This window comes from Rhinoderma darwinii, chromosome 10 (assembly GCF_050947455.1).
Source record: "Rhinoderma darwinii isolate aRhiDar2 chromosome 10, aRhiDar2.hap1, whole genome shotgun sequence".
In the NCBI taxonomy this organism is placed as follows: domain Eukaryota; kingdom Metazoa; phylum Chordata; class Amphibia; order Anura; family Rhinodermatidae; genus Rhinoderma; species Rhinoderma darwinii.
Genome location: NC_134696.1, coordinates 83598431 through 83624995, shown reverse-complemented (window position 1 = coordinate 83624995; position 26565 = coordinate 83598431). Strand labels below are relative to the sequence as shown.

Below are 26565 nucleotides of genomic sequence, written 5' to 3'. Positions count from 1 at the left end.
CGTCGGCAAACATCTGCCCATTACTTTCAAAGGGTCTTCCGATGTTCTGTGCCGACGACCTGTCATTTTACGCGTCACTGTCAAAAGACGGCGCATAAAATAACAGCCTCGTCAAAGAAGTGCAGGACACTTCTTGGGACGTAATTGGAGCCGTTTTTCATTGACTCCAATGAAGAACAGCTCCAAATTACATCTGTAAAAGACGCGGCGAAAAACCCGAGTACATGCAATTACGTCTGAAATTACGGAGAGGTTTTCAGGAGAAAACAGCTCCTGACTTTCAGACGTAAATGCAGTTATCGTGTGCACATACCCTTACTGTGCATAGGGAGACATCTGTCAATCAGTATAGAGTGGGCGGAGCCAGCGGCAGCTCAAGAATACTCTGGACTCCTCTCTGTCGACACTGCTCGGTAGGGCTGGGCAATTAATCGAAACATAATCGAAGTTCAGCGCAATTAATTGACGACATCTTGCGAATTTCGGTTTTATCAATTATTTTCTCCGGGTTTAAACTTTATCGGCACCTTCTGGACGCAGAAATAGGATCTGCATCTTCAGGCGTTGAGGCAGCTATGGGGGACTTTATACTGTGTGGGGTGCAGTTATGGGGGCATTATACTATGTTAGGGCAGCTATTAGGGCATTATACCGCATCGAAGCACAGGAGTGTATATAAATGAGAGAAGACATATCCGGTTTTCCTTTGTACTTTTCCTTCCATTTGGTTCCACTGATATACAAATAAGTTTATTAGGAGACGCCATCTATATGTACACGTTTTAGTTCATACCCAATACATGTTTAGATTGTATGGAGCCTGGAATAATGTGGGACAATCAACTAGTTTCCCACCAGCGTCCCAACGCACATTTTACAATAACTACTTTCTCATGGAGTCCTGTTAGATGATTAGTAAAGTTTATGGCTCGTTGAATGAAAAATTAAAAGAAAAAAAAACAAACGCCTTTTTAGAAGTGAATATCTCGTAGGAACATCTAGCAATAAAAAGACAACTTGTCTCTAAACCGGTTTACTTTGATTTAGAGTTGCATCCCCTTCTAAGTTACCCTGCACAGCGGTGCTCCCGGCCACTGGGCTGCACTTTAATGGGACCATGCTGCAGTTCCCTGCACAGCGGATGGCTGGGGCACGCCGTTATGCAGGGAAAATACAGAAAAAAGGGGATGCAGCGCTGCACCAACTCCATTTTTAGGATTGGTGGGGGTCAGAGAGGTCAGACTACAGCCAAGATGTCATCACTATAAGATGGGAACAACCCATTACAGGTGCAGTTGGGTGGAACGGCTGCAATCTGCACTCTCTGGGCAAAGTGAGGTCTTTGCGCCTTCCTTCCTTTATTTTTGGGGTAGGGGAGAGGGCTGGTATTTGGGACTGTGTATGTTGTTTACTTAATGTCAAAAATCCTGATATAAATGGTACTTGAATACCAGACTCTTCTACACTAGCCACAGAACAACTCAAGTGCAGTGGTGTGGGAGTAAGAAAAGGGCTGTTCTTAAGTCAGTAACGCAAAATCCAGGCATCCGCCTCTAACTGGTCCCTAATAATTGGACAATCTCTCAATTCAGATATTGACAAATGCTTTTAACATGGGATGAAATGTAGAAATAGCCATGGCCTAGGTTCTGAATCTGGTTCACAGTTCACATACATGATCAACTGGTTTGATCGAAAAATCGACAATGTCCCTTTATTGGCTGAATGTTCTTCAGCGGCGTTTCGTCCTAACAGAATGGTGTTATTTATTGCACTTGCAGATTATAAGCTGCCAGAAGATGACATTGGGTTCAGTTCTCCTCTGATGAGGTTGCTGCAGCATGAACAGAGGCGGCAGGATTCCCTTCAGGGACCCAAACCCAGGAACGGTCTACTTTTTGAGATCTCCAGTGACGATGGATTCCAGATTTCTGCTAACAGTATTGAAGGTAACTGAGGGTTCGGAGGGAGGGTCAGCGCGGTAAATAAGAGAGGCCTAAAAAGTTATTGATCAGTTATGATGTGATGGGTGAGAATAATATTATTTCCCATTTTACGGTTGATTGAATCTGCCATTTTGGAATATGTTCTTTCTTGTTTTGTCCTTCAGAGCAATTTTTCTGCGAGTAATTTCTTCTGATATGAATGAGACCCCATAGCCAAACCTTTTGTTTTCTTATTAATTGATTATCTGCCAATTTAGATGAAGTTGGTTAAGGCCCTTTTTCACAGGCCAATGATCAGGCAATGTGAACGCTTTTTCTCGATTATTGCCCCATGTAAACCGTTATGTGGGCAATAAAATGGTCGCTGGTCGGCAGCACACCCCCCTGTGTAAATCATGCCCACATGATGGGAGTGTTTGGGGACAAAGGATCGTAGAAACAATCGCGTACCCGTATACATAAGCGATCGCAGCTCCTTGTGAAAATACCAAATGAACACCGATCGACGCGCTATCTCCGCAATCCGTTTTTAACGGGCCAAATCGAGCCATGTAATTGGACCATCAATCACTTGGGACTCTGATGTCCTGTATTTTCAACTCCTATACTGTTATTCCAATGTCTAATCTGTAGATCTACATAGGACATAAGGATAAAGTTGCTGCATTATCTACATAGGTCAGTGTTCTCATGAAGCATTAACATTGCAGTTTCATAAAATTCACGTCTACTATCTGTTACACGGTACGTTTTATTTTATGGTCTTCGCATGAAAAACAAACGGTTGCATTTATACTTCTTGCTATTTTTTTTTTTTCCCGCAGAAGCTTGGAAGTCACTGACTGACAAAGTGCAGGAGGCGAGATCTAATGCCAGACTGAAGCAGCTGTCATTTGCAGGTAGCGTTCATAGCAAATCTCTTGAGCAATAGAAGGGTTCATTTCATAAAGCCGGTCTGGCTCAGTGTACGTTAGATCGCACTTAATGTGCACTCGACATGTCAGAAAACGGAACTTCCGAAATTAGCACAATGTACAAACCAATTCATTTACTCAATGTATTTAATTTGCCTTCGGTGCCTAAGCCAACTCATAAAAAAACAAAACCTTACCATGTCCCCACTAATAAATTCTAAGGTATATGTTTTATACATAGGCGGAGCTTGGAGGTCCTGGTTCCTATGCTCTATATATATATATATATATATATATATATTAAAGCCCCTCCCTATCCGCGTAGTACTAAATGTCCTATTTTTAGTACTGCTGGCGTATTTGGCCATTGTGCCCCTTTAGGCACCAGGGCCGGGGTGTGACTGCTACCTCTGCAACCCATATAGTTTTGCCTCCGATAAATTAACAAACACACCGGTCTACTGGCACAGACTGGAAATCTGAACGGTAACTACAACCTCCTCTCTAAACATAAATGTGGCATAATGCCGCTGTCTGATTATACGTTATAAGGTTTATTACGAATTCATGAAATCTCTCTAGCAAAAAGTGGAAACACGATGAGAACCCCTTTGCGGAGGATGAGCAAAGTAGAAGAAATGTTTTGTATTCAGCACCTAAAGCGGCTGCAGCAATGTATTTACTCCACAAAACTGGTGTAAATACATTGATAAATCTGCCCCGTGGCATCCAAAAAAGCAATGATTGCGCCTCTTCATTCCTGTAACAGGTGTGAATGCACTTAGGATGTTGGGAGTTATACATGACGCAGTGGTGGTTCTTGTGGAGCAGCTATATGGTGCAAACAAGTGTCGTAGTTATAAGTTCCGCTTCCACCGTCCAGCCGGCGAAGAGGAGCCTCCTATTAACCCTCATGGGGCAGCACGTGCTGAGGTGCATCAAAGGTGAGCAAGAAAATATATATTTCTTTTCCAGTTTAAAAAAAAAAGGGATATATTAATCATACAGCCCCCTTCTTAACAGGAAATCCGCCTTTGACATGTTTAATTTCTTGGCCTCCAAACATCGGCAGCCTCCAGAATACAAACCGAATGAAGAGGAGGAAGAAGAGGTGCAGCTGAAATGTGTTCGGTAAATTTATCACTTGTATTCGAATGCTCGGAAGCAAAGATGGTTATCTTCATGTAGTGCCACAATGCGAAACATTATTCTACTGCATGACTATGTGTGACTACTTTTATTAATTTAATTGTTGCAGGAGGGCCACCAGCATGGATCTTCCAATGCCAATGAGATTCCGGCATCTCAGGAAGGCGTCTAAAGAGGCTGTAGGCGTTTACAGGTGTGTTTACCACTTTCCATAGGATTAAGAATGGATTTACATGATGTATTTTAAAAAGAATCACTTAAGAAACCAAATGAGATGCGGGCGAACTTAATAAAGTCTACTTTTTTCTTTTGGGGGGGGGGTCCAAAATGTGGTTCTGATTACTTCTATAATATGTTAGTAGTTGTCGGAGCTCCAAATCCACTGCTTCCCTTTATACAGCCATGGTGGTAAATGATACATTTCTGGAGCTTACTGAATATATTTTTCGTTTTAGTTCAGTGGGAGTTGTATAAATCCTTCGTTAAAGAGGCTCTGTCACCACATTATAAGTGCCCTATATTGTACATGATGTGATCGGCGCTGTAATGTAGATCACAGCAGTGGTTTTTATTTCGAAAAACGATCTATTTGGACGGAGTTATGACCTATTTTAGATTTATGCTAATGACTTTCTTAATAGCCAACTGGGCGTGTTTTTACTTTTGACCAACTGGGTGTTGTGGAGAGAAGTGTATGACGCTGACCAATCAGTGACCAATCAGCGTCATACACTTCTCTCTATCATGATCATGATCTGCTGTCACTTATTCACACATTAACGTTACTGAAGTGTCTTGAGAGTGAATAGACATCGCTTCCAGCCAGCCGACACGTCGGTAACGTTTATGTGGGACTTAAAGCACAGCAAGCGTAATCTCGTGCGATCACGCTGTAAATGACAGCACAGCATGATCTCTATGTGCTGTGCTGGAAGTCCCACACAAACCTTACCGAAGTGTCGGGATTGTGAATCGACATCGCGTCCTGGCTAGAAGCGATGTCTATTCACTCTCAAGACACTTCAGTAACGTTAATGTGTGAGTAAGTGACAGCAGATCATGATCTCGCGAGATCACGATGTCTGAGTAAATTAATGGGGAGAAGTGTATGATGCTGATTGGTCACTGATTGGTCAGCGTCATACACTTCTCTCCACAACGCCCACTTGTTCAAAAAGTAAAAACACGCCCAGTTGTCTATTAAGAAGGTAATTAGCATAAATCTAAAATGGGTCATAACGCCGTCAACATTTTTGTTTTTCGAAATAAAAACCACTGCTGTTCTCTACATTACAGCGCCAATCACATTATATACAAGACAGGGCACTTATAATGTGGTGACAGAGCCTCTTTAACTCGTCCCAGTGGCGGCTTTCAGGCAGCCAGAGCTTTATCATTTAACTCTATAGTTGTGTGAAAAGTAGGTAATTTGGAGATCAGTAACACACACACAGAGCTTTACCCATCATAAAGATATAACATGAAATGAATCAACAGACTTAGGTCTATTTAGAGAAGAAAAATGAAGAAAAATCCCTTTCTTGTCATGTTCAGTGGGGGCACAGTGTAGCTGATGCCACTAGGAGGCGGACACCATGCAAAAAAGCGTTAGCTCCTACTACCAGGCTGTACCCCTCCTGCAGACACTGCGCTAACAAATTTGTAGAAAACTTGTAGGAGAAGCAGAGAAAAACTGAGAAGGTTAAGCCTACGTACGAGAATCGTAACCAAGGAACACTCCCTTACTTTCGACTGGTACACTTCGGCAATGGTGGACCGAATTCAGTCGGCCTATGGTGTCCATGGGCACCGCCGGACATAGAACCTTCTTGAATGAAAGAGTTTGAGCAACGGACAGAGGTCTCGGATAGTAATCAAAGTAAATCTGCAATGCTCGGACACCATCTTAATTGTGTAAGGAGGGAGAAAAAAGAAAAACCATGGAAGAGATTTATTAAGACTGGAGTTTCTACCGTTCTTCTTTTTTTTTCTTTTTTTTAATCAGTTCAAGTTTATTGACAAAAAACTATAATAAAATAGTCAAGTTAACATAGCAAATACTGTTAGATCTACATCGCATCACGGACAAATGCTGTACTTAAAGAGGCTCTGTCACCAGATTTTGCAACCCCTATCTGCTATTGCAGCAGATAGGCGCTGCAATGTAGATTACAGTAACGTTTTTATTTTTAAAAAACGAGCATTTTTGGCCAAGTTATGACCATTTTTGTAATTATGCAAATGAGGCTTGCAAAAGTCCAAGTGGGTGTGTTTAAAAGTACAAGTCCAAGTGGGTGTGTATTATGTGCGTACATCGGGGCGTTTTTAATACTTTCACTAGCTGGGCGCTCTGATGAGAAGTAACATCCTCTTCTCTTCAGAACGCCCAGCTTGTGACAGTGCAGATCTGTGACGTCACTCACAGGTCCTGCATCGTGACGGCCACATCGGCAGCAGAGGCTACAGTTGATTCTGCAGCAGCATCAGCGTTTGCAGGTAAGATCGACTTTAGGCAACTGTTCGAAGTGCAAGTAGTTCACCCGAAGCCACACCCGAGTGATTTATCCACCTATCCCATTGTTTGCCAAATTTCTTATCAGCCCCCCTTTTTAAATAAATGTTATACTCCATCTGAACCGCGTGGCTTATGTTTCCAATAATCTCGTCTATTGAGGGTGGCAACGCATCCAACCAGTGCTTCGCTATTCTTTTCTGGGCCAGATATAGCAGCTTAGCAATGGCCAACAATTCCCACCTGTCCCCCTCCAAATCCCCAAACATATCCCAGAAGCAGCACTACCGGGTCCATTGGAAGTTGCGTGCCATACACCCGGCTCACCAATTCGGAAATCTCTCTCCACAGGTCCATCAGAGCCCCACAATCCCAGAACGCAGAATGTCTGCCTTCTCCTCCGGGCACCTAGGGCATCTAGCATCAGCTCTGATTCCCATCTTCATCAAAACCCATGGGGTTCTATACACCCTATGTATTAGGAAAAGTTGAGATCGTCTCTGGGCTACATTCAAAGAAGTTTCTACCATTCTTAATATAAAGATCGCTGAGGTAAGATACGCCTCATTTAATAAGAGGTGCAAACCTCTTATTAAAATAGGCAAATCTCTGGCAGTCCTTGCGCCTGAAAGGAAAATCTGCGATCTCTACGAGCCAGGGCAGATTTCCGCTATAATTACAGTCAATTTGTCGGGCTGCAGCAGGCCACATCCCTTTACACTAAGCCCTATCCACTTTTTGTGGCGGTGTAATGCATCAAGTGTCACAATCTCTTGTGCAAATTGGGACTTTTGAAGAATTTGCGACTTTTCGACGCCAGAAAACTGGCGTAGAAAACATAGTAAATTCTCCACAATGTCTTCATTAATATGAAAGGCCGAAACAACCCTGGGATTTACATGGGACTCCCATGACAGAGACACACTCAATGGAGGTTGATTGCCACCAAGAAGAATACATTACAAAAAAGGAGGCGAAGACAAATATTGTCCAGCGGTTCAAATAAAGAAGACTGCAATGCATCGATGATCTTAGGGAGAAGGTCCCAGGGAAGCGTAGGCTCAAGTGGGGGGGGGGGCATAACGGGGGCCAGGCCTTGAAGGAGGGTAGGGACAGCAGACTTGGCTGCTAATGGGCTCTGGAAGAGAACAGAAGGGGCTGACATCTGAGAGAGCTAAGGCAAAGGCCCAGATCCATGCCCTCCGGAAGGAAGGAGAGCAGGTGACAATGGGAAAAGTGTAACTGAGCACAATTGCCTTTCCTCGCACTGACAGATAAAGACTTTCACATTTCACATACTGCTGTTTACAGGCTATCTTTGTGTCTATTGTGTATTATTTTGCTAAATCTCCCAGTTTTATATTTTATTCCCAGATCTCCAATTCATGGCCGGGGGCTTTTCTGCAAAAGAAACATTGATGCTGGAGAGATGGTGATAGAATATTCAGGAATGGTCATCCGTTCCACATTGACTGACAAAAGAGAAAAATTTTATGACGGAAAGGTGACTATTCAGCACTTCTCTTTTATTTTCTTCTCCTTTACACTTAAAGTAGATTGACAGGGAAAATTCCAGCACGTTGTAAGGGTCTGAATGGTTAAATCCAGTCCTAAAATGTTCTTTGATGGCTAATGGCGTAGCTAAAGGCAGCAGACTCTAGTGCGTATATGAATATAACAGGACAACAGGCAGCAGACTCTAGTGCATACATGAATATAACAGGCAACAAACTAGTGTATACATGAATATAACAGGCAGCGGACTCTAGTGTATACATGAATATAACAGGCAACAAACTAGTGTATACATGAATATAACAGGCAACAAACTAGTGTATACATGAATATAACAGGCAGCGGACTCTAGTGCATACATGAATATAACAGGCAGCGGATTCTAGTACATACATGAATATAACAGGCAGCGGACTCTAGTACATACATGAATATAACAGGCAGCGGACTCTAGTACATACATGAATATAACAGGCAGCGGACTCTAGTACATACATGAATATAACAGGCAGCGGATTCTAGTGTATACATGAATATAACAGGCAGCGGACTCTAGTGTGTACATGAATATAACAGGCAGCGGACTCTAGTACATACATGAATATAACAGGCAGCGGATTCTAGTGTATACATGAATATAACAGGCAGCGGACTCTAGTGTGTACATGAATATAACAGGCAGCGGACTCTAGTACATACATGAATATAACAGGCAGCGGACTCTTTTTTTTTTTTAATCAGTTCAAGTTTATTCAACAAAACTCCACATTATTACAGGTCATTGTACGTTCTCATACAGTGTACAAGCAATTTTCAACAGACCCAATTCTTTACATTTAACCAAACATTCCCTTCCCCCCAACTCCCCCCTGTATCCCCCCCAGCCGGTCTCCTCAGTACCACTTTTCCAATCCTCTCCCCTCAGTGGCCCTATACCTGCACTTGTTGCCTTAGTGTCATTAGCTCCACAGAAGCATACCCAGATTGATCAATCCACCTAGCCCATTGTTTGTCGAACTTGACCCTGGACCCCCTCTTGGAGTATATCCTATACTCCATCAGAACCTGTGAGTTAAGTGCCCCTATGATTTCTTGTTTTGATGGTGGCTCCGCATCCAGCCAGTGCTTTGCAATTCCTTTCCGAACTTGATACAGTATTTTAGCAATTGCCAACCCTGACATCCTATCTCCCCCCAAATCTCCAACATACCCTAGCAGCATTACTACCGGATCCCATGGGATCTGTACCTCAAACACTCTCCCCACTAGTTCCAATATTTCCGTCCACAGACTCCCCAGCTTCCCACATGTCCAGAACATATGAAGGATGTCTGCTTTTTCTTCCGGGCACCTAGGGCACTTTGCATCCGCTCTTAATCCCATTTGTTTCAGCACCCACGGGGTCCTGTACACCCTATGTATCAGAAACAACTGCGATCTTCGTTGTGCTACATTAATGGACAAAGTACATGTTGCTGCCAATACCGCCTCCCAGTGGTCTGTTGTAATAGGACCCACATCCCTCTCCCATATTGCTTTCACTGTTGCCATAGGATCCCCCAGATGTTCCACCAACAACCTGCGATAAACCAATGAGATTAATCCTTTTGATGATACTGCCTTTGCAATATGCTCCAACACCCCCTCTGCATGCATCGTCAGGTCCACACTGACCGCTTGTGTCTGCACTGCGTGCCGAATCTGCAGGTACTGATAGAACATGCGGGAGTCCAGTTGAAACTCCTCCCTTACTTGCTGAAAAGATTTGAGTATGTCTCCCTCATACAACTGATTCAACCGTATTATGCCTTGCTGCTCCCACCCCTGCATCCCTTCCAATTTACCCAATTCCCCCAAATAAGCATTCCTCCAGAGCGGTGTATATTTAGTGCACTCCCCTATCCCCAGCAATTGCTTGCACTGCCACCACACCTTATGTATGAGAAGCAGAGTGGGTCTGGTACTCGCCATCTGTTTATATCTGTGCGCTTCCAGTCCTGCCAACGGGTTCTCCCCCCCCCCCAGATATGATAGGATGCGCGCACTGGACCCCCATGTCTCTTCCTGCTCCCACCCCCAGAAATGCTGACATTGGGCAGCTAAATAATACACCCAAGCATTAGGAACAGCCAGGCCCCCCTCCTCCTTTGGCAGCTGTAATTTCTCCAGTTTAATCCTAGGTACCCCCTTCTTCCATACTAGGTCTCTAAAAAGGTTATGCAATCTCCTGAACCAATATTTGGGGATCCATACCGGTGAGTTATGTAGGACATACAACACCTGGGGCATAAGGATCATTTTAATCAAATTTGTCCTACCCAGAGCCGATAGGGGCAACTTATTCCACGCCTCTACTTTGGCTTTTATCTTTGTTAACAGTGGCATTACATTAAGGGACATATAATCCTGTACTTTCGCCGTCACCCTCACCCCCAAATACTTAAACTCCGTGACCACAGGTATCTCCACCTCCTCTTCCCCATTCTGAATATCCCCCGGGTCCATGAGCATTAGGGCCGATTTTGACCAATTAATGAGTAGTCCTGAATATTTCCCAAACCGCTTAATTAGGGCCATCACTAACGGTAATGTGCGTTCGGTATCCGCCATGAATAGCAGCATATCATCTGCGTATAATGCAATTCTTTCCTCCACCCCCCCATATCTCAACCCCTGAATGTGTTTATGTTGTCTCACTGCACACGCCAAGGGTTCCACCGCCAACGCAAACAACAATGGGGACAATGGACATCCCTGACGCGTTCCCCGCTCCAGCGCAAACCGATCCGATAACACCCCATTCACCCTTATCTTTGCTGTCGGGGCTACATACAACAATTTTACCCATTTTATATAATTAGGGCCAAATCCCATTTTTTCCAGAACTGACCACAAATAATTCCACTCCACACAATCGAATGCTTTGGCCGCATCTAAGGACATTATGGCTCTCCCCCCACGATTATCCGGCATAACTTGTAGATTCAAAAACAGCCGCCTCAGATTTACCGCCGTCGATTTGGATGGCATAAAACCGGCCTGATCTCCGTGTACCACCCCAGCTACTACTTTGGCTAGTCGAAGCGCCAATACTTTCGCCATGATTTTAATATCCGCCGTCAGCAGTGAGACTGGTCTATAAGAGCCCGGGAGTTGAGGATCCTTCCCCTCTTTAGGCAGAACTACTATAGTCGCTTCATACATTGTTTCTGGAAGCCGCCCCCTATTGAAGCTATCTAAAAGAGTGGCCAGTAACTGCGGCGCAAGCTCCTCCCCATATTCCTTAAAAACTTCCACCGGAAGACCATCCGGCCCCGGCGCCTTTTCACTGGCTAGTATCCCTATAGCCGCCTGTATTTCCTCCAGAGATATTGGCTCCTCCAATGTCCCTCTCTCCTCCCCCCCCAACCTAGGAAATTCTATCTCCCCTATATACTCTTCCAGCTGCTGAGGCGTGTGCTCTGCCCTAGAGGCATACAAATCCGAGTAGAACTGCTGAAACACTTTCAAAATCTGTCCTGTATCAGTCTCCAACCTCCCCCCCTCCCCTTTAATGGTGTGTATGTAATTATTCTCCCTCTGAGCCTGCGCCATCCTTGCCAGTAACCGTCCAGTGGTTTCCCCCTCCTCATAATATTGGCGTTTTAAAAACATCCTTTTGTTATCTGCCCTCTCCAACTGATGTTGCTTTAACAACCGCTGCGCCTCCACCCAATGCTTCAATGTGTCTGTTGTGTTATCTATTATATGCAGCCTTTCTGTCTCCTCTACCCTTCCCAACAGTGCTTCTCCTAATTGTCTAGACCGTGTTTTTACTGCTGAAATGTGGTGGATGAACACCCCTCTCAGCCACGCCTTCATCGCGTCCCACAGTATCTCTTGCGGTACCGTTCCTGAATTGAACTGAAAGTACTCCTTTATGAGGTCTAAAATTTGTTTATTGTCTATCAGCTTTAGCCAAAAGGCATTAAGTTTCCAACACCCTTGCCCCCGCCCTGTCCTCTCCTCCGTCTCTACCTTCATTAACAAAGGAGAATGATCCGACAACGCTCTTTGCAAGTATTCTATCTGAGCTACAAATGGTACCGCTGTCGGTGAGCACAAGATTAAGTCTATCCTGGATAAAGACTGATATGTGGAAGACGCACAAGAATACTGAAAGCTATTTGGATGTTTATCCCTCCATATGTCCCGCCAGCCCATTTCAGCAACCAGATGGCCAAAAGCTGTTACACCTCCCCCTGTCATGCCAAATTTATCCATATTGGTATTCAATACTGCGTTAAAATCCCCCATCACTATTAACGGCACCTCCGGGTACCTAGCCAGTTCCTCCACCACTTTCTTGATACATCCACTAGAAAACGGAGGGGGTACATACAACACCACCAACACACAATTCCAATGATACAATGTACAGTGTACCCCCACATACCGCCCCTCCCCATCCTGGAAGGAGTCGTGACATACAAATGGCACTGCCCTATGTATGAGAAGACTCACCCCCCTTGAATATGTAGTATGGTAAGAATGAAAACTATGGCCTACCCAGGCCCTATGCATCATGGAAACTGAATCCCTAGTCATATGTGTCTCCTGTAGTCCTATCACCCTCGACTCCTGTTTTCTAATAAAATCAAATACCGCCTGTCGTTTTCTGGCTTCCCGCAGGCCCCGTACATTCCAGGACAAACAATTAATTGATCCCATCATCCCTCAACATATCACAGCTCCTCCTATCCTGTTCTCTTAATTTTACATATCCGACCGGCTGGGTCTCCTTTCCCTCCCTCCCCTCCCCCCCCTGCAACCTCCCCTCCCCCCCCTGCAACCTCCCCCGTAAACCTACCCCTTTCCAAGGGTTGGGGCAACAGAACGTATCTGCCATTACCCATAACAAACATCGGCAGGTCAACTCCGCCCACCATACATTCAACAATACCATAACTCGTTATGTGCTTTTCCCGCTTAACTGACCATCCCTCCCGCTGCCATTTTCTTACAAATAAACTACCATCCCTTCAGCATATCAATACCCCTCAATGTCCATAAACACATTCCTCCTCTTCCGGTCTTCCGCGGTCCCCGCAACCATGCCCTCCAACTCCAAGTCCAATCAAATGCCAAATCTTGCAATTTTTCCTACGACACCTGGTTCAGTCCTGCATCCCCAGCCTCCTTTTGCCAGCCGGTCTGTTCCGGATCAACGCCGTCCCTCTGCCGGTCTCAGCTGACTTTCATGGCTATCCAACCATCTAACCGCTTCTCTCGGTGTCTCAAAAAAGGAAGTTGTTCCCAGCGCCACCACTCTCAAACGGGCAGGATACATCATGGAATATTGCACTTGTAATGCCCTTAGTCGTCTTTTTATATCCATAAACTGTGATCTTTTCCGTTGTACTTCCAAAGAGAAGTCCGGGAAGAAGGACACTTTCACCCCATTAAAGGAGATGTCTTGACGTTCTCTAGCTTTCCTCAGGATCTTGTCTCTATCTTTATAATGTAGAATCTTTATCAGCACCGGTCTCGGCGGCCTTCCGGGAGGGCCAGGTCTGGTCGGCACCCTGTGCGCTCTCTCCACCGCAAATAAAGGGGTCAATTCCTCTCTACCAAATGTGTCTATCAGCCACTTTTCAAAGAAGTCATCCGGATTCGTTCCCTCCACTCTTTCCGGAACCCCCACAAGGCGCACATTATTTCGTCTCAGCCGATTTTCCATATCGTCTGTCTTAGCCATCAATGTCGCCACTGCCTGCGAATGTGCCTGTACATCCTGCTTTATGTGAGGAATCGCATCCTCCATGTCTGAGACTCTCCCTTCCACTGCAGTGGTGCGTTCCGCAACTTTCTGCAAATCATTCCTGAGCAGCAAAATGTCCTCCTTCAATCCACCCATCTGACTTGCTAAGGTATTAAGGACCATAGAATTCTGCTTCACCGCTGCCAAAATGTCCTTTAGGGAGGGTTCCTCCTTCCTTACTCCACTTTTCCCTCCAGCACCTGGCTGATCCTGCATGGCGCCACTCATCTCCTCCTCCTCCTCCTCCTCCTCACTTCTCATGTCCCCCGCCAAAGGAGAATACCTGGATCCATATGATGAGCTTCCAGCTGCCTGATCTCCAGCCGACTTTCGCTGCTGTGCAGCCGCCCCCCCTGCTCTCGGCGTGCGGGCGAACCTCTCCAGCTTTTCCACAACTTCCTGCCGGAGGCCTCTATTGCGGCCTTCCTTCTCCTCGGCGCCATCTTGAGCGCGGGACCCGGGACTCGCTGGCGGCGACTTCTGCTTCTTAGAGCGCGTCATTATGACCGGGTATTCGTGCTCCTCCACCTCCAGACTCTGGTAAGCCCCTAGGGAAGCTATTTTCCCCGAGTTTTACGGGATATATGGACCTTAAAGGATGATTACAGCAGGAGCTCCGGTCACACACGTCCTCTCACATTCACCTCTAGGCCACGCCCCCGGCAGCGGACTCTAGTACATACATGAATATAACAGGCAGCGGACTCTAGTACATACATGAATATAACAGGCAGCGGACTCTAGTACATACATGAATATAACAGGCAGCGGACTCTAGTACATACATGAATATAACAGGCAGCGGACTCTAGTGTATACATGAATATAACAGGCAGCGGACTCTAGTACATACATGAATATAACAGGCAGCGGACTCTAGTGTATACATGAATATAACAGGCAGCGGACTCTAGTGCATACATGAATATAACAGGCAGCGGACTCTAGTGTATACATGAATATAACAGGCAGCGGACTCTAGTACATACATGAATATAACAGGCAGCGGACTCTAGTACATACATGAATATAACAGGCAGCGGACTCTAGTACATACATGAATATAACAGGCAGCGGACTCTAGTACATACATGAATATAACAGGCAGCGGACTCTAGTGTATACATGAATATAACAGGCAGCGGACTCTAGTACATACATGAATATAACAGGCAGCGGACTCTAGTGTATACATGAATATAACAGGCAGCGGACTCTAGTGCATACATGAATATAACAGGCAGCGGACTCTAGTGTATACATGAATATAACAGGCAGCGGACTCTAGTACATACATGAATATAACAGGCAGCGGATTCTAGTACATACATGAATATAACAGGCAGCGGACTCTAGTGTATACATGAATATAACAGGCAGCGGACTCTAGTACATACATGAATATAACAGGCAGCGGACTCTAGTGTGTACATGAATATAACAGGCAGCGGACTCTAGTGTATACATGAATATAACAGGCAGCGGACTCTAGTGTATACATGAATATAACAGGCAGCGGACTCTAGTGTATACATGAATATAACAGGCAACAAACTAGTGTATACATGAATATAACAGGCAGCGGACTCTAGTGTATACATGAATATAACAGGCAGCGGACTCTAGTGTATACATGAATATAACAGGCAACAAACTAGTGTATACATGAATATAACAGGCAGCGGACTCTAGTGTATACATGAATATAACAGGCAGCGGACTCTAGTGTATACATGAATATAACAGGCAACAAACTAGTGTATACATGAATATAACAGGCAGCGGACTCTAGTGTATACATGAGTATAACAGGCAGCGGACTCTAGTACATACATGAATATAACAGGCAGCGGACTCGAGTGTATACATGAATATAACAGGCAGCGGACTCTAGTGTATACATGAATATAACAGGCAGCGGACTCTAGTACATACATGAATATAACAGGCAGCGGACTCTAGTGTATACATGAATATAACAGGCAGCGGACTCTAGTGTATACATGAATATAACAGGCAGCGGACTCTAGTGTATACATGAATATAACAGGCAGCGGACTCTAGTGTATACATGAATATAACAGGCAGCGGACTCTAGTACATACATGAATATAACAGGCAACAAACTAGTGTATACATGAATATAACAGGCAGCGGACTCTAGTGTATACATGAATATAACAGGCAGCGGACTCTAGTACATACATGAATATAACAGGCAACAAACTAGTGTATACATGAATATAACAGGCAGCGGACTCTAGTACATACATGAATATAACAGGCAGCGGACTCTAGTACATACATGAATATAACAGGCAGCGGATTCTAGTACATACATGAATATAACAGGCAGCGGACTCTAGTGTATACATGAATATAACAGGCAGCGGACTCTAGTGTATACATGATTATAACAGGCAGCGGACTCTAGTGTATACATGAATATAACAGGCAGCGGACTCTAGTGTATACATGAATATAACAGGCAGCGGACTCTAGTGTATACATGAATATAACAGGACGCGGACTCTAGTGTATACATGAATATAACAGGCAACAAACTAGTGTATACATGAATATAACAGGCAGCGGACTCTAGTGTATACATGAATATAACAGGCAGCGGACTCTAGTGTGTACATGAATATAACAGGCAGCGGACTCTAGTACATACATGAATATAACAGACAGCGGACTCTAGTGTATACATGAATATAGCAGGCAGCGGACTCTAGTGTATACATGAATATAACAGGCAACAAACTAGTGTATACATGAATATAACAGGCAGCGGACTAGTGTATACATGAATATAACAGGCAGCGGACTCTAGTGTATACATGAATATAACAGGCAACAAACTAGTGTATACATGAATATAACAGGCAGCGGACTCTAGTGTATACATGAATATAACAGGCAGCGGACTCTAGTACATACATGAATATAACAGGCAGCGGACTCGAGTGTATACATGAATATAACAGGCAGCGGACTCTAGTGTATACATGAATATAACAGGCAGCGGACTCTAGTACATACATGAATATAACAGGCAGCGGACTCTAGTGTATACATGAATATAACAGGCAGCGGACTCTAGTGTATACATGAATATAACAGGCAGCGGACTCTAGTGTATACATGAATATAACAGGCAGCGGACTCTAGTGTATACATGAATATAACAGGCAGCGGACTCTAGTACATACATGAATATAACAGGCAACAAACTAGTGTATACATGAATATAACAGGCAGCGGACTCTAGTACATACATGAATATAACAGGCAACAAACTAGTGTATACATGAATATAACAGGCAGCGGACTCTAGTACATACATGAATATAACAGGCAGCGGACTCTAGTACATACATGAATATAACAGGCAGCGGATTCTAGTACATACATGAATATAACAGGCAGCGGACTCTAGTGTATACATGAATATAACAGGCAGCGGACTCTAGTGTATACATGAATATAACAGGCAGCGGACTCTAGTGTATACATGAATATAACAGGCAGCGGACTCTAGTGTATACATGAATATAACAGGACGCGGACTCTAGTGTATACATGAATATAACAGGCAACAAACTAGTGTATACATGAATATAACAGGCAGCGGACTCTAGTGTATACATGAATATAACAGGCAGCGGACTCTAGTGTGTACATGAATATAACAGGCAGCGGACTCTAGTACATACATGAATATAACAGACAGCGGACTCTAGTGTATACATGAATATAGCAGGCAGCGGACTCTAGTGTATACATGAATATAACAGGCAGCGGACTCTAGTGTATACATGAATATAGCAGGCAGCGGACTCTAGTGCATACATGAATATAACAGGCAGCGGACTCGAGTGTATACATGAATATAACAGGCAGCAGACTCTAGTGTATACATGAATATAACAGGCAGCGGACTCTAGTACATACATGAATATAACAGGCAGCGGACTCGAGTGTATACATGAATATAACAGGCAGCGGACTCTAGTACATACATGAATATAACAGGCAGCGGACTCTAGTGTATACATGAATATAACAGGCAGCGGACTCGAGTGTATACATGAATATAACAGGCAGCGGACTCTAGTGCATACATGAATATAACAGGCAGCGGACTCTAGTACATACATGAATATAACAGGCAGCGGACTCGAGTGTATACATGAATATAACAGGCAGCGGACTCTAGTGCATACATGAATATAACAGGCAGCGGACTCTAGTACATACATGAATATAACAGGCAGCGGACTCGAGTGTATACATGAATATAACAGGCAGCGGACTCTAGTGCATACATGAATATAACAGGCAGCGGACTCTAGTGTATACATGAATATAACAGGCAGCGGACTCTAGTGTATACATGAATATAACAGGCAGCGGACTCTAGTGTATACATGAATATAACAGGCAGCGGACTCTAGTGTATACATGAATATAACAGGCAGCGGACTCTAGTACATACATGAATATAACAGGCAGCGGACTCTAGTACATACATGAATATAACAGGCAGCGGACTCTAGTACATACATGAATATAACAGGCAGCGGACTCTAGTGTATACATGAATATAACAGGCAGCGGACTAGTGCATACATGAATATAACAGGCAGCGGACTCTAGTACATACATGAATATAACAGGCAGCGGACTCTAGTGTATACATGAATATAACAGGCAGCGGACTCTAGTGTATACATGAATATAACAGGCAGCGGACTCTAGTACATACATGAATATAACAGGCAGCGGACTCTAGTGTATGCATGAATATAACAGGCAGCGGACTCTAGTACATACATGAATATAACAGGCAGCGGACTCTAGTGTATACATGAATATAACAGGCAGCGGACTCTAGTGTATACATGAATATAACAGGCAGCGGATTCTAGTGTATACATGAATATAACAGGCAACAAACTAGTGTATACATGAATATAACAGGCAGCGGACTCTAGTGTATACATGAGTATAACAGGCAGCGGACTCTAGTACATACATGAATATAACAGGCAGCGGACTCGAGTGTATACATGAATATAACAGGCAGCGGACTCTAGTGCATACATGAATATAACAGGCAGCGGACTCTAGTGTATACATGAATATAACAGGCAGCGGACTCTAGTACATACATGAATATAACAGGCAGCGGACTCTAGTGTATACATGAATATAACAGGCAGCGGATTCTAGTGTATACATGAATATAACAGGCAACAAACTAGTGTATACATGAATATAACAGGCAGCGGACTCTAGTGTATACATGAGTATAACAGGCAGCGGACTCTAGTACATACATGAATATAACAGGCAGCGGACTCGAGTGTATACATGAATATAACAGGCAGCGGACTCTAGTGCATACATGAATATAACAGGCAGCGGACTCTAGTGTATACATGAATATAACAGGCAGCGGACTCTAGTGTATACATGAATATAACAGGCAGCGGACTCTAGTACATACATGAATATAACAGGCAGCGGACTCTAGTACATACATGAATATAACAGGCAGCGGACTCTAGTACATACATGAATATAACAGGCAGCGGACTCTAGTGTATACATGAATATAACAGGCAGCGGACTAGTGCATACATGAATATAACAGGCAGCGGACTCTAGTACATACATGAATATAACAGGCAGCGGACTCTAGTGTATACATGAATATAACAGGCAACAAACTAGTGTATACATGAATATAACAGGCAGCGGACTCTAGTGTATACATGAGTATAACAGGCAGCGGACTCTAGTACATACATGAATATAACAGGCAGCGGACTCGAGTGTATACATGAATATAACAGGCAGCGGACTCTAGTGTATACATGAATATAACAGGCAGCGGACTCTAGTGTATACATGAATATAACAGGCAGCGGACTCTAGTGCATACATGAATATAACAGGCAGCGGACTCTAGTACATACATGAATATAACAGGCAGCGGACTCTAGTACATACATGAATATAACAGGCAGCGGACTCTAGTGTATACATGAATATAACAGGCAACAAACTAGTGTATACATGAATATAACAGGCAGCGGACTCTAGTGTATACATGAATATAACAGGCAGCGGACTCTAGTGTATACATGAATATAACAGGCAACAAACTAGTGTATACATGAATATAACAGGCAGCGGACTCTAGTGTATACATGAGTATAACAGGCAGCGGACTCTAGTACATACATGAATATAACAGGCAGCGGACTCTAGTGTATACATGAATATAACAGGCAGCGGACTCTAGTGTATACATGAATATAACAGGCAGCGGACTCTAGTGTATACATGAATATAACAGGCAGCGGACTCTAGTACATACATGAATATAACAGGCAACAAACTAGTGTATACATGAATATAACAGGCAGCGGACTCTAGTGTATACATGAATATAACAGGCAGCGGACTCTAGTACATACATGAATATAACAGGCAACAAACTAGTGTATACATGAATATAACAGGCAGCGGACTCTAGTACATACATGAATATAACAGGCAGCGGACTCTAGTACATACATGAATATAACAGGCAGCGGATTCTAGTACATACATGAATATAACAGGCAGCGGACTCTAGTGTATACATGAATATAACAGGACGCGGACTCTAGTGTATACATGAATATAACAGGCAACAAACTAGTGTATACATGAATATAACAGGCAGCGGACTCTAGTGTATACATGAATATAACAGGCAGCGGACTCTAGTGTGTACATGAATATAACAGGCAGCGGACTCTAGTGTATACATGAATATAACAGACAGCGGACTCTAGTGTATACATGAATATAGCAGGCAGCGGACTCTAGTGTATACATGAATATAACAGGCAACAAACTAGTGTATACATGAATATAACAGGCAGCGGACTAGTGTATACATGAATATAACAGGCAGCGGACTCTAGTGTATACATGAATATAACAGGCAACAAACTAGTGTATACATGAATATAACAGGCAGCGGACTCTAGTGTATACATGAATATAACAGGCAGCGGACTCTAGTACATACATGAATATAACAGGCAGCGGACTCGAGTGTATACATGAATATAACAGGCAGCGGACTCTAGTGTATACATGAATATAACAGGCAGCGGACTCTAGTGTATACATGAATATAACAGGCAGCGGACTCTAGTGTATACATGAATATAACAGGCAGCGGACTCTAGTGTATACATGAATATAACAGGCAGCGGACTCTAGTGTATACATGAATATAACAGGCAGCGGACTCTAGTACATACATGAATATAACAGGCAACAAACTAGTGTATACATGAATATAACAGGCAGCGGACTCTAGTACATACATGAATATAACAGGCAACAAACTAGTGTATACATGAATATAACAGGCAGCGGACTCTAGTACATACATGAATATAACAGGCAGCGGACTCTAGTACATACATGAATATAACAGGCAGCGGATTCTAGTACATACATGAATATAACAGGCAGCGGACTCTAGTGTATACATGAATATAACAGGCAGCGGACTCTAGTGTATACATGAATATAACAGGCAGCGGACTCTAGTGTATACATGAATATAACAGGCAGCGGACTCTAGTGTATACATGAATATAACAGGCAGCGGACTCTAGTGTATACATGAATATAACAGGACGCGGACTCTAGTGTGTACATGAATATAACAGGCAGCGGACTCTAGTGTATACATGAATATAACAGGCAGCGGACTCTAGTGTATACATGAATATAACAGGCAGCGGACTCTAGTGTATACATGAATATAACAGGACGCGGACTCTAGTGTATACATGAATATAACAGGCAACAAACTAGTGTATACATGAATATAACAGGCAGCGGACTCTAGTGTATACATGAATATAACAGGCAGCGGACTCTAGTGTGTACATGAATATAACAGGCAGCGGACTCTAGTACATACATGAATATAACAGACAGCGGACTCTAGTGTATACATGAATATAGCAGGCAGCGGACTCTAGTGTATACATGAATATAACAGGCAGCGGACTCTAGTGTATACATGAATATAGCAGGCAGCGGACTCTAGTGCATACATGAATATAACAGGCAGCGGACTCGAGTGTATACATGAATATAACAGGCAGCAGACTCGAGTGTATACATGAATATAACAGGCAGCAGACTCTAGTGTATACATGAATATAACAGGCAGCGGACTCTAGTACATACATGAATATAACAGGCAGCGGACTCGAGTGTATACATGAATATAACAGGCAGCGGACTCTAGTACATACATGAATATAACAGGCAGCGGACTCTAGTGTATACATGAATATAACAGGCAGCGGACTCGAGTGTATACATGAATATAACAGGCAGCGGACTCTAGTGCATACATGAATATAACAGGCAGCGGACTCTAGTACATACATGAATATAACAGGCAGCGGACTCGAGTGTATACATGAATATAACAGGCAGCGGACTCTAGTGCATACATGAATATAACAGGCAGCGGACTCTAGTACATACATGAATATAACAGGCAGCGGACTCGAGTGTATACATGAATATAACAGGCAGCGGACTCTAGTACATACATGAATATAACAGGCAGCGGACTCTAGTGCATACATGAATATAACAGGCAGCGGACTCTAGTGTATACATGAATATAACAGGCAGCGGACTCTAGTGTATACATGAATATAACAGGCAGCGGACTCTAGTACATACATGAATATAACAGGCAGCGGACTCTAGTACATACATGAATATAACAGGCAGCGGACTCTAGTACATACATGAATATAACAGGCAGCGGACTCTAGTGTATACATGAATATAACAGGCAGCGGACTAGTGCATACATGAATATAACAGGCAGCGGACTCTAGTACATACATGAATATAACAGGCAGCGGACTCTAGTGTATACATGAATATAACAGGCAGCGGACTCTAGTGTATACATGAATATAACAGGCAGCGGACTCTAGTACATGCATGAATATAACAGGCAGCGGACTCTAGTGTATGCATGAATATAACAGGCAGCGGACTCTAGTACATACATGAATATAACAGGCAGCGGACTCTAGTGTATACATGAATATAACAGGCAGCGGACTCTAGTGTATACATGAATATAACAGGCAGCGGACTCTAGTGTATACATGAATATAACAGGCAGCGGACTCTAGTGCATACATGAATATAACAGGCAGCGGACTCTAGTGTATACATGAATATAACAGGCAGCGGACTCTAGTGTATACATGAATATAACAGGCAGCGGATTCTAGTGTATACATGAATATAACAGGCAACAAACTAGTGTATACATGAATATAACAGGCAGCGGACTCTAGTGTATACATGAGTATAACAGGCAGCGGACTCTAGTACATACATGAATATAACAGGCAGCGGACTCGAGTGTATACATGAATATAACAGGCAGCGGACTCTAGTGTATACATGAATATAACAGGCAGCGGACTCTAGTACATACATGAATATAACAGGCAGCGGACTCTAGTGTATACATGAATATAACAGGCAGCGGACTCTAGTACATACATGAATATAACAGGCAGCGGACTCTAGTGTATACATGAATATAACAGGCAGCGGACTCTAGTACATACATGAATATAACAGGCAGCGGACTCTAGTGTATACATGAATATAACAGGCAGCGGACTCTAGTACATACATGAATATAACAGGCAGCGGACTCTAGTACATACATGAATATAACAGGCAGCGGACTCTAGTGTATACATGAATATAACAGGCAGCGGACTCTAGTACATACATGAATATAACAGGCAGCGGACTCTAGTGTATACATGAATATAACAGGCAGCGGACTAGTGCATACATGAATATAACAGGCAGCGGACTCTAGTACATACATGAATATAACAGGCAGCGGACTCTAGTGTATACATGAATATAACAGGCAGCGGACTCTAGTGTATACATGAATATAACAGGCAGCGGACTCTAGTACATACATGAATATAACAGGCAGCGGACTCTAGTGTATGCATGAATATAACAGGCAGCGGACTCTAGTACATACATGAATATAACAGGCAGCGGACTCTAGTGTATACATGAATATAACAGGCAGCGGACTCTAGTGTATACATGAATATAACAGGCAGCGGACTCTAGTGTATACATGAATATAACAGGCAGCGGACTCTAGTGTATACATGAATATAACAGGCAGCGGACTCTAGTGCATACATGAATATAACAGGCAGCGGACTCTAGTACATACATGAATATAACAGGCAGCGGACTCTAGTGTATACATGAATATAACAGGCAGCGGACTCTAGTACATACATGAATATAACAGGCAGCGGACTCTAGTGTATACATGAATATAACCAGTAAAATTAGTTAAAATAATGGAGATCTCCGTGCGGGTGACTGCAGAGAAGCAAATATGGCAGGGGTGTTAAAATCGTATGAGGGCACTCTTCTCTCTGTTACACTGCAAATCTTACACTGTTCATCTCTAAAAATAGAAATCACGATGCCCCATCACGACCACAAGTGACCATTTCCATTGTTTTTCTTTCCTTGCGTCACATTGGTTCAGTTTGGCTGTATGTAGGACTGAAGAGCAAGACCACAATAGTGTAGTGGGTCACCTGTTTTATTTTATTTTTTGGTTGCAACTAAATCCAGCAGGATGGATATACTAGATGTATTGAGGTACCCGGTCTGTATGAGCCAAGCCAACATTTCATTGTACTCGCAGAATCCTACGTAATGCCATTCACCACATGACAATTGCTGCAGTGGGAACCAAAGGATAAATGACGACTTCCATGGCTAGATCAGAATCTGTTGAACCAGTTTTATGTTTGTTTCATTCGCCCTTCATTTCTTTATCTCCTATAGGGTATTGGCTGCTATATGTTCCGTATAGATGATTCTGAGGTGGTGGATGCCACTATGCACGGCAATGCTGCTCGCTTCATCAACCACTGCTGTGAGCCCAACTGTTATTCCCGCGTCATCCCAATCGATGGACAGAAACACATTGTCATATTTGCAATGCGTAAAATTTACCGCGGGGAGGAGCTGACCTATGACTACAAGTTCCCCATCGAGGATGCTAGCAACAAGTTAGCATGCAACTGCGGGACCAAAAAATGCCGCAAGTTTCTCAACTGATCAAGGTTTTTTTTGTTTTTTTTTAAAACCTTCCAAATTATGCATAGAACAGGTTGGAGTGAAGGTCACTCCTAACATGCAGGAGGCACGCAGCCACTACTGGGTGGAAAACTTTTCTTCACGGCCTAAAAACACCCGAAAACAACAGTCTTCTCTGTTCATGGCTCCACTTCACTGCACGACCGAATAACATATGTATATCTATAGGGAACATGCTGTAATGTGTAATAAGGACCGTTACTAATGATGACGACTTACGGCATATAATGAGCATGAGTATATCTGTATAGTGCTTTGATGTCACATGGCGGTGATTAGTAGATCTATATTTTTTATTTATTTATTTTTGTTTATGTATCCAACATTGCATGGCAATGAAAGTTATTATTTTTTTTTTCCATGTGCTCAGAATGGACAGGTGATGCTTCTTCTCTATCCTAAAAATAGGGTATGGGAGACCACCTAATATGAGGTCTGCTGTAGAGTGAAGAACAGAGGAAGATGAATGTGGGCACCCCTGCATTAGAGAGCCAACAAGTACGCTGCAGAAAGACGTCTCAGTCTCGTAAGACCTGATTCGTGTTTGTAGTCCTCGGGGACTGACCAATAACAGACACTCGTTCCTGTCTCTCCTTGGAGCGCCAGAATACGGCATACCTCTCATCCTTCACTGAGGTATTCTACTTCTGATAGTACCAGGAAGGGGCTGCTACAGCACTGACTAAAGGAGGCAAATTAGGAAGGCTCCTCACTGGGGTAGACCCTTCTGTATTTTGGCCTCTTAAGGGGTTCAGGTTAGTCCTGTAGGTCGTCAGGGATGGTCAGAGATTTGTAGTTTGTGTAACGACACTCAGGAGCTGCAATACCTTTGGGGCATTAGATCGCACTGACTTCTGGAAATATCTACACCAGGATCTTATCCTAAAGAATGGATAAAGTTATGGGCCCAAAACAGAAGTTACCCAAAGCTGTGGGTTTTTTTCTTTTTTTTTCTTCTTCTAGCATAGACCAACCATCCATAACATTTTAGGGGATGACCTATTGGGGGCAGCAGCAAGCTTCTGCTGTGCCTCTAATAACCTTTACTTTTGGATTGGATTCTTGCTTAATTGAGGAAAAGATGATGGTAATAATTAGGAGAATGGTCTGGATTGCCCTAATTGCAGGAAATATATTTATTTTATATTTAAAATAATTGTGAAATCATGCAATACGATATAGTATACTCTGTGATGGCGTGCGGAGCATGTTCTGTTTACTATTGGGGGCTCTTGACACTACGCAGGACTTCAGAGCTTCTCACCACCACATTTCAAAGTACCAAGTTAACTACGGCAGAAAATAAGACAAAATGTTCTCACCACTTTCCTACCCCGCAATGTAATCGCTCACCTCCCGCGTTCCGTTTACATCTTGTTTATTTTTCGTAGTATTTAAAAGAAGAAAAAAAAAAGTTTTTTACAAAATGTAAATACT

At 43.3% G+C, this 26565-nt stretch overlaps 1 protein-coding gene across 2 annotated transcripts in view; it reads left to right on the top strand.

Moving 5' to 3' along the window:
- The window catches only part of KMT2A (lysine methyltransferase 2A), a 147049-nt gene extending 120952 nt beyond the window's left edge, over positions 1-26097 (top strand). For both annotated transcript variants that reach the window (XM_075840137.1, XM_075840136.1), the window contains exons 30-36: positions 1782-1949; positions 2771-2845; positions 3630-3804; positions 3884-3991; positions 4119-4202; positions 7896-8025; positions 24814-26097. In XM_075840137.1, coding sequence (XP_075696252.1) covers positions 1782-1949; positions 2771-2845; positions 3630-3804; positions 3884-3991; positions 4119-4202; positions 7896-8025; positions 24814-25089 — 1016 coding nt within the window. In that variant the 3' untranslated portion in view covers positions 25090-26097. The remainder of the gene's footprint in view (positions 1-1781; positions 1950-2770; positions 2846-3629; positions 3805-3883; positions 3992-4118; positions 4203-7895; positions 8026-24813) is intronic.
- The last annotated feature ends 468 nt before the right edge of the window (positions 26098-26565 follow it).